A 9,307-nucleotide genomic window follows, 5' to 3' on the forward strand; every position below is an offset into this window, starting at 1 on the left:
CTCTTAAATAAATCACCAGAAATGCTGGGTAGAGGATTTATAAGCCTGATAAAACAAACAGAACCCCTCTATGGGGACTGATTAGTGGAATAGAATGATTATCAGGCTAATTAACCCACTTGCCCCAAGAGGGAAGGTTTCCTTGTAGGAGGGGCTGGTATTTGGCAATGTGATGTGCAATTCATGCACATGGTTTCCTCTGTGAAAGGAAGCCAAGATGTGTTTTCAGACACATCCAGCATGGAACAGTCCTATAGCCACACTGATAAGGCTGTCATGACTTTGGCTGTTCCCTCTGAAGGACTTCCAGACAGCACCATCATTGTGACAAGAGTAGGAACTCAAGGATGCTAGAGTTTACAAGCATCAAGGCGATCAAATCCGAGCATCAGTTGGTCACACCGTGGAGTTCCTGCACTTTGATCAATTTTTATGGTGCTCGGTCACAAGGCCACAGTGAGGACAGGGAGATGGAACAAATACCATAAGTAACTTTTCAAAAAGGTTTTTAAGCTTATGTCAACTTTTAGACATTGCTCGCATTCATTTAAAATCTCACACTTGGGAGCCATGTCCCAAACCTCCTACCCAACAAGTTACAGCACTGAGCGGAAGCAAAAAGCAAGTTACCTAATAACTTTTTAGTGAGTTTTCTTCCACCTTTTCTCTGATTTATAGGAAAAGAGGATCTGTCAGAAATCCCAAAGATCACTGCTGAAGGAGGGAGAGTGCCTGTCAGCAGAGCTGGGACCAGATACAGAATCCCCCAGCTCTTTATTTTTCCTAGACTTTTGTTCATCAGAGTCAGGGATGCTGCATAGCAAAATCCATCTGCAACATGGTGCTTACCAGTACTGTAGGTTTAACTTGATAGACTTCAAGACTGCCAGTCCCAAGGCAACACACCCAGAGCAAACACTGCGGTGGCTTCTCGCTGCTGCTTAGTGAGCCGTGGGGTTGAGGAGTAAATGGGGAGGAATAGGTGTGGACACTGCCAGTCTCAGCTGTCTCTCACCCCTCATCCTGGTCTATGCAAGTGCAGCTGTCTGTACAACTCAAAAACTTTCTTGCCAAACTCCAAAATATGTGTGCATAAACTATGGCTGTTAGGAGGCACTCCCAAATGGCGAGTTCCGCTCTGCCTCTTACCCCGCTGCCAGAACTGGTGATTGTGCAGCCTTTTAAAAATAGCCTTACAAAAAATATTATTTGTCTTCATGATTAATGGTGCCTGTGGAAGGGAGAGGCAGCAAGGTGTGCCCAAGGATGGGGAGGAGGAGAAGCAGCGATTCTCAGCTAGAGCAATTTAAGCCAGCAGTGAGATCATACCCTTACTGCATCGCGCAAGCCATCATGGTGTTCAAAATCAACTTTGCAAATATCTTCGAAAACCCAGCCTGACTTCGCTGGTGTCTCATAAGGACACTTCATGCTAAGACATCTTCATTGCCTAGCTTATAAACAGTTCAAATTAACATGTAAGGTTAATTACTCTTATGACTCCATCAACAGGAGCCACGTGACCTTTCTTGCACTAAATAAATCTCTGTATATTTGTTTCACTTCTATTGCCCTGGTCCAGGATTCCAATAATATCGCAGACTCTGGCCTGCATTTCCACTGTGTTGCTGAAGCACCACTGTGAGGGACTGTTTTATGGCCCTGGGAGTTGATTCCTAGCTGAGCCATATTACTTAGGCTTTGTGCCACAAGGAGAAACATTGCCATGTGTATGGAAGCCTGGACAGGGTGTCAGAGATGGGCGGTGATGAGAAGCAGGAATCGGGTGTTGAGAGGAACGATGTAGGCACTGCTACCGTAACTGCTGGTAGTTCAGAGCCTGTTAAAGCTTTCCTAAGCCAACTCTATCAGTGGCACATCAAGGAGAGACATTCACTCACTGGAGAATGTGCTGCGCAGAACAGTTGCCTTAAAGACAGGCACAGACCCTCGTAACTGTAGAGAGATTATTGTTCATGGATAGCAGTGCCCACTCCATCCATTCTCTGGACATGTATGAAGGGATTATTTCTGCTCCAAAGGGCAAGAAGAATAGAGTGGGGGACAAAATTTATGCAGGTGGGGGCACAAAAGCAGCCTGTGAGCTTGACTGACTGCAAAGAGTGGAGCCAAAGCAGGAATCTGGGATAATCTGGGAGAGTGCCAAGGCTAACTCACAGGGCTGAGTGAAGTAAATGTTTGAAGGAGGTGAGGGGAAGCTGAAACACAGCCTAAGAGCAGTAGGGACCCAGGGGAAGAATCCAAAGACGGAAGTGACACAGTCCTATCCACAGACAAGGAGTAATGATTTGAGACTTACCTTTCTTGTTCTGTCAGCATCCAGTTGCCTGGATCTCCAGTGTTAAGCATTTGAATTTCCCCTGTCATAACTTGTTTTTAAAGCCAGATTTCCTAGCTGCAGGGTGGCAGAGGGAAGAATTTATAAGTAGATTCAAAGCAGCTACTGGAAGAAAGGCATGCTCTGCTTTTTATGCTTCTTGCATGACATGCTCGATTTAGTTACCTTACTAAGTGACACTGATTTAATAGTGATCACACCAGAACTTGTTCCTCTATGGTTATTTGAGCTTTTTAAAAATAATGGCTTTACTTGAAGATGCTCATAAGACTGTTAGGACTTAACTGTATAGTGCACAGTCTTTAAGAGTTCACCTAGTTAACATCGTACTGAACACAGTAAGCAGGGATTGACTAAAGCACACCGACAGCCTAGCTGTTTCAGAAGCAAATCGGAGTGTAGGCTAGGCCTTGTACCTTCCCATTTTTTGAGAATGTAGTGCAATCAGAACAAAAGTCAAGTGATTAGGAACTTTGCTGGATGTTATTCTATCTGATGAAACATTCTTACCAAGTGTTAATTGCTGTCAGTGGGGAGTGACGTTATTCCTAGAGGAAGCTTATCTCTGGGTGCAAATTTGTACAGTGCTTCAGAGTGGAAGGAGGTGTAGAAATCAAAAAATGAACACACACGATGTAAAATCCTGGAGCTGTTGAAAACCGCTGAAGGGAAAACTGTTGCCAAGCACAATACCTGCTTATGGGAGCAGGGAGCAGGGAGTGGTTTCCAAAGTATCTGGAGAGTTTTCAAGCCTGAGACTCTGACTGTGGATGGAGTTAGTTACAAAGGCAATTTTGAGATTTGTGTCTTGCCTTTTAATTTCTCTTGAATACCTCTTGTGGTCAGTTCATGTGTGACTTCCGTGAGCTTGAGAGTGGTCAGAGCTAAACAAGGACTAGTGAAGCAGACCTGCTGCTGAGGGCAGCTCAGAAAGCCCTGCGTTTGTTTTGGGGGGGGAAAGCACACAGATCATCTTTGCTGAGAAAACGGCTCTTGCACAGAGCTTAAATCTCTAGAGGTAGGTATATTTCCCACTGCCCCAGAGACCCGCTTATGCAACAGGTCATTACTGTTTGTTTGAAAGCTTATATTTTAAGAATCCAAATCCATTTATACAAAGCTTTGTAAAACCCAGGATTTATCTGTGTAAAGAAGTTCGGTAACAGATGCACATGGCCAGAGCTGCTGGCACAGAACCTAACCCTCCTCAAAGCTAGGTCATCTGTAGTGTCTAACGGCTTAGATGGCAAAGTAACACTTACTTCCATTTTTCTTTACCCGCAGTGTTTGTTGGCAGAAGCAGTCAGTACTGGACACTGTGCAGCATCTCCTCTATCCCCAAAATAAGAAGCAGGCAAGTAAAGAAGTTTATGGTACAAATACATGTACTTTGTGCTCCCATGATGAATGAAGCTTGTCAAAATAGGTTGTGTTTTTAAAGAAAATTTCAACTTGCACAAGACAGAGGTGGTGCCTCGTGGCAGCCCCTAGCCTTGACTCATACTGAGAGCCCAGCACATGGTGGAAGGTGGGACCAAAAGCCAGTCAAACTGTATCTTCCACATGACACCAGGAGCACTATTTTGAATCAAAATATTTGGAGGTTTTGGTAAAGATTCAATATTTTCCATAGAAGTCTGTTACTTTTTATGAAGAATCAACACTTAGTAAAATTTTTGTGATATTTGTCAAAAAGAAGTGACAGAAAATGTTCATTCAGCCCTACTGCAAAGCTGGCACATGTCCTGTGTTCTAGAAGTCGTGTTTCAGGAGCCCAAGTCCAAATGGAGGAAGAGAAGTTAACTCATTAGCTATTCCACTGTTGGGCTAGCTGAATATTTTCTCAGTAGCTTATCCCAGAGAAGGAAACATTAAGCTCCGGGTTCTTAAAGCCATTTGGTCACTTAATGGGAATAAACTGCACAAATACTTTTAAAACTCTAGCTGTAATCATCAAAGTTCAGTACAAACCAAACAAGAGACTTGGAGACAGGAGGCAGTGCCTGAAGAGGTAGGACTAGGAGTTGTAGAAGACTTGGTGCAGAATTAAAAATGGTAACAAGTAGACAAGCCTCTCCTTTAGATTCCTTTTGCTCCCCAAGAAAATGCAGCAGGAGAGTTAGATGTGTTTGTAATATCATATAAGATAACAGAGCTGCTGCCTTCAGCACCAGTGTTCTAAGGATTGGGCCTTAAAAGACATAGGGCCCTCTTTGAGATCCATGTTCCTACTCGTAAACCAGGCCAAACTACCCCAAACTTCCCCAAAGTTGTACAGCTGCTGTTTGCAGCAACTTTCGCCAAGGCACAGTAAAATTCCCCAGGAGTTTAGCTGGGATTGTGTGGGATGCAGTGCCTGGGAAGGTCCGCATGCACAACTCTGGGAGAGCTGCAGGGCTGTCATAGCACAGTGCTTACTGCTGCCAAGGTGCCCGTCTGTTGCCAAGTAATGTGACAGGGCAGCAACTCTAGGCTGTCTTCTGATTTGCTTTGAAAAAGACATTTCATATCTCTGGCTGACATAAAATCACTTCTGCTTCATGGCTATGGGAAATTAGCCTATCAGAAAGAGGTTTATGATGCTTTCTGTGGTGGACGAGAGAAAAAGCAAGTATTTTCAGCCCCTCTTCTCCCTGCTCTTAGCAGCCTGCACCACTGCATCAAATCCCTCTGGCTTTGGTGGAAGCAGGGGCTATTCACAGCAGTTCATGGTTTAGACCATCAGCCTAATCCCTGAGAGGAGAAAGCGATGCCTCACCATTTTGCAGTCAAATCAGAAAACAGCTTCTGGGATAGTGGTGGGTGCAGCATTTCTCATTTGTTGGTTACCAGAAGCACAGCAGAAAGTAATGTGTCTTATTTTCAAGTGGGTCTTTTGCTCCAAAGTTCAGTGTAGATTTAGAAATCCTAAAGCAAAATCTGAGGAGCAAACTCACCAGAGAATGACTGTACCTCAAAGGATGTCTGTAGAAACCATATTTGATCCTCTGGTCTCTTGCTAATGAGTTTACGAAATGTCAGCCAGGCTTTCCAGGTCAGAGCTAATGAGCAACAACATGTTATCAGGCAAAGTTCAGCAGGGTTAAATGAACACAGATTTCAAATCCTCACGGTTTGAGCACGGCTGCAGTATTCACTGGTCTAGTCAAACCATGGAAGTGAAATGGAATTTCATACTTGCTCCCTGTGTGATTAGGGACTAGGCATCACGATGAGAATTCAGCTTTCCAAATGTGGACTATTTCAGTGCTGACGTCTCTGTCCGGGCTAGTTGTTTTGCCTTCTTCTATAGTCATTTAGACTATAGTAAGCACTTCTGCAGCTCATTTCATCTGCCCTATTTGAAATACCGCGTTAGGAGCAGGTGAATTCATGCTCTGGAAGTTCCTCATTCTCTCTGTCTACATAAAGGGCCCCTGGATGGGGAACTCGGATGCAGATCCTTCCACTGCCGTCCGCTAAAGTTTGCTGAAAAGACTTGGCTTGCCCTCACAGATTCCTTAGCAGGACTGCATTTCCAGAAACCAAGCTGGAATCTCCCCAGAGATAACGGAGCTGTCAGGGTGTGCTGTGCTCAAGCAGATGATACCGCAGGACTGGGACATCCTGTGGCTAGATGGAGTTTCTCCTCACATGCAGCTCTCCGCACCTTGACTGGGATGAGGCCGCACGGCTGGGGTGGCTGTTTCTCGGTGACGGTGCAGGATGTAGTACATCACTGACCTGCCACTGTTAGCCACTCAGAGGAGAGAGACGGCACAGTTCCTGCACAGCCATACCTCGCTCACCGTCCCATGGTTGTGCAGTCGCACCTCTGCTGACTGGCAGCACTAATCTTTCTGCTCTGCCTGGAGCCCTCAAGCTCTTACCAGCAGCCACGATGGCTGCTCCAGCATCTCCCTCCCTGCGGAGACAACTGAAACTTGGGAGTGGAGCAGAGCAGCACAGGGGAAAATGCATCCCAAGCACTCTGGGCAAGATCCTCAGCCCCTTAAGAGCAGGCAGAAGGGCTGGAGTGTGGTAAAAGAGTCCTAAAAGCCCAGGGCAGCTATGAAGATAGGCAGTGCTGGCAGAAGGGGAGCCTCAGAGGCTGCGTCAGAGGTACAGACAGGTTATGAAGCCCTTTGCACTAAGCTGGCTCTGAAGCAGCCACGCCAAAGAGCTGCACAGGAGCTAAGTTTGGGAAGGTGAGGCAGAAGCAGCCAAGGGGAGGGAGTTATATTTCCCACTTGGCACTTTGCATGTTGTTGGTTTTCTTCTCTTCCCCGAAAATGTGAATCTTGAGAAGGGCCAAATAGTAATAACTAGCAGACATTTCCCAGCTGTGGGACACTCACAGCCACCTCTGTGCTGGGACTTTTTCAGTCCAGGACACAGTTACCTGATAAAACATCCTCACTATGCTGCCTGCTTGCAGCACACACAAGAAACCTACCTCTGAAAGGAAGAAGTTTGTTGGACATGCACAGAAATCAGAGCTCTCTCCCAACCCCTTTCTTCTTTCCCCCGCAGGCTGAAGAGCTGCTCTGTTGCCTTTTCGACTCCCTGACATCTGACAGCATCCACTACATTGAATCCCAGGATTGCTAGCCAAGATGGTCTAGGCCCCCAGGCAGCCCATGGGTGATGCTATTGTGGGTATCTGTGCAAATGGACATGCTGGGAAATCCCAGCCTCCAAGAGCACTAATATTTGTTTGTCATTAAAATGTCAAACCTTGAGTATGGTATTTGCATCAGTAAGGTAAATGAGACTGGTGGGAGGAAGGGCCAGTGCCTAAGAGCGAATCCTTCTGAACAGTAGCTGTGCTTTCTAGTGGAGTGCGTTCAGCAACAATCTGCTTGCATTGCATGGGGCAAGGTTCAGAGCATTCTTCGAGCTGGCAAAAACTTAGGAGGTAAAGAGTAAATGCAGGGGCAGGGGTTAACAGCTGTCTTTCTCTCAGATACTTGGGTCTTCCCTCTTCCACAGCCCCAAAAGACGTTATGGAGACTCTCCATTTTCTGCTGCTACTTTGTTCTTCCTTGAAATGCAGCCAGCTCTTTGTGCTGACCAAGCCCAGACCCAGCAGAAGGGCTCAGAACAGAGGGAGTATCTTCCGTCTGTTGTTGGGAAAAAACTTGCCACTTCCATCCCTGCCCGTGCCGAGTGCTGCCTCCTTTCTCTTCTAGCACACCCTGCCATCAACTGTCCACACTAACTTCTGCTGGTTGCTACAAGGGTGAAACAGGCACTATTTATTTGACAGAGGAACTAGGAACCAAAGACAAAACCACAGTAAAAAGCAAATCAGGTAGAGCCATTGAATATGATTAAAAGTGTGACAGCTTAATGTTCACTTGCCTCTGTTCCAGCAGCCCTGTTATTGGCCATCTCTGCCCCAGGCCCAGCTCACTGCCCTCCCAAAGGTGCACTTGAACCCTGCCACTTGTTCCTCCTTCTCCAGCAGTCATGATCCTAGTGAGATTCCTCTTTTGCTGGGTCCTTTCAGTGAGCTGTTTGGCAACGGATGCAGGTGTTAATACAAAGTCCCTCAGTGTTCTTGGGACCCACTGGGCAAATTCAGCTCCTTTTGGTAAGATTCTTTTCAGCCCAGAAGGCCTCTTGTTCCTCTATCTGCAGTTAGTTGGCCAAAGACTTGGACATGCACATGCATCCAGTTACAGATCCTATCTTGGACATACTAAAAAGAGTCCCTGTGTAATATCCAAATGGTATTAAGTCAGGGCAGCATGCAGCTGGCTGGCTGGCCAGCCCACATGCGAGTGCTGCTTGGCCCGCTGGCAGGTGAGCGCATTCACACACAGCCTCTCCCACCACGAAGGCCTGATGTGAATCGATCTCCTCCCCAGCCATTAGCTCACACAAACATGTGAGGCTGTCACACCTGTAAGACCTCTGTCCCCTTTCCAACTAGGCTGAAACTGTCCAGTAAGTTCCAGCGTTGTTATAGGTCTGACCCTGCACACCCTGCTTCTTCAGTCTGGCATCAGTCCTGCCTCAATCTTTCCCTTTCTTCAAGCTACCTTGAAATAGAGCTAAGAGATTGTCGTTATTGCTGTCAGCTGGGTGAGCAGAGGCATGGGCAGGTGACCTGCCCCACCCTTGCACAGCAATTCGGTGTCAGAACTGGATGTAGCCCCCCAAACCTCTGCTCACCTGCACAGTTCTGTCTGGACAGAGGGTATTTGGGCTTTATAGTGGGGCCAAATGTCTCCTGAAGGGAAGCTTCAGAAATCACATGCCACTGAGGAAGGTGTGGAGCTGCCCCAGTGCCCAGGTCGCGATCACAGCAGTCAGGGAGATGGGAAAGCCAGCACTGTTCCTGCAGCTAAGCAGGCCATTTCCTGCACTCCGGGCACATTTCTGTCATGCTCATAAGCCTTGTACAGCTTTGAAACAAATGAGAATTAGAAGGATCCACCCCCAGCACTTGGGGAATTTGATCTGAAAAAGGGAAATGTTGGAATCAAGAGCAGCCAGTTAGCAGCTGAAAGACGAGGCCTGCAGAGCTACGCGTGAGCAAGTGGCACGCAGGGCTGGCAGTGCCCTGCGCCCAACCAGCAGGATGGGTGTGATGTGGCCACCAGCGCTGTGTCTGACTAGCCTGGGCTCTTGGACCTGTAAAAACATGGGATCACGGGGAGCTGCCCTGAGCTGCACGACCTTTATCCCGAGGCTGGGAGACTCCGTAGACCAAGAGATGATGCTCTGGGAAGCAGAGGCCTTCAAGCCTGGGCAATCAATATCCTGCTTGGATACGTGTGGCCCATTCTGGGCCAGATGTCAGGCCAGGGTGCTCCGAAGTTCCTGGCAGGAGTTGAGACCATGACTGTCTCTGTATTAGGCCATGTAACAACCAGAGCTTGGCACAAAAAGCACCACATACCCCACCTCCGTCCAGGCAGCTCCACTATTGAGGCTTGGGCTTTGCCAGCCCCCATCCAC

General features: G+C 47.2%; 1 protein-coding gene across 8 annotated transcripts in view; it reads left to right on the forward strand.

Annotated features, from left to right (window-relative positions):
• Positions 1-7,044, forward strand: part of DNAAF8 (dynein axonemal assembly factor 8) — a 98,687-nt gene extending 91,643 nt beyond the window's left edge. For 7 of the 8 annotated variants that reach the window (XM_067305969.1, XM_067305971.1, XM_067305973.1 and 4 more), the window contains 2 exons: positions 3,644-3,713; positions 6,872-7,044. In XM_067305969.1, coding sequence (XP_067162070.1) covers positions 3,644-3,713; positions 6,872-6,949 — 148 coding nt within the window. In that variant the 3' untranslated portion in view covers positions 6,950-7,044. Of the gene's footprint in view, positions 1-3,643; positions 3,714-6,871 lie in introns of those variants that run through there. The other variant, XM_067305976.1, reaches the window with a different exon arrangement.
• Positions 7,045-9,307: the final 2,263 nt, after the last annotated feature.

This window comes from Apteryx mantelli, chromosome 16 (assembly GCF_036417845.1).
Source record: "Apteryx mantelli isolate bAptMan1 chromosome 16, bAptMan1.hap1, whole genome shotgun sequence".
In the NCBI taxonomy this organism is placed as follows: domain Eukaryota; kingdom Metazoa; phylum Chordata; class Aves; order Apterygiformes; family Apterygidae; genus Apteryx; species Apteryx mantelli.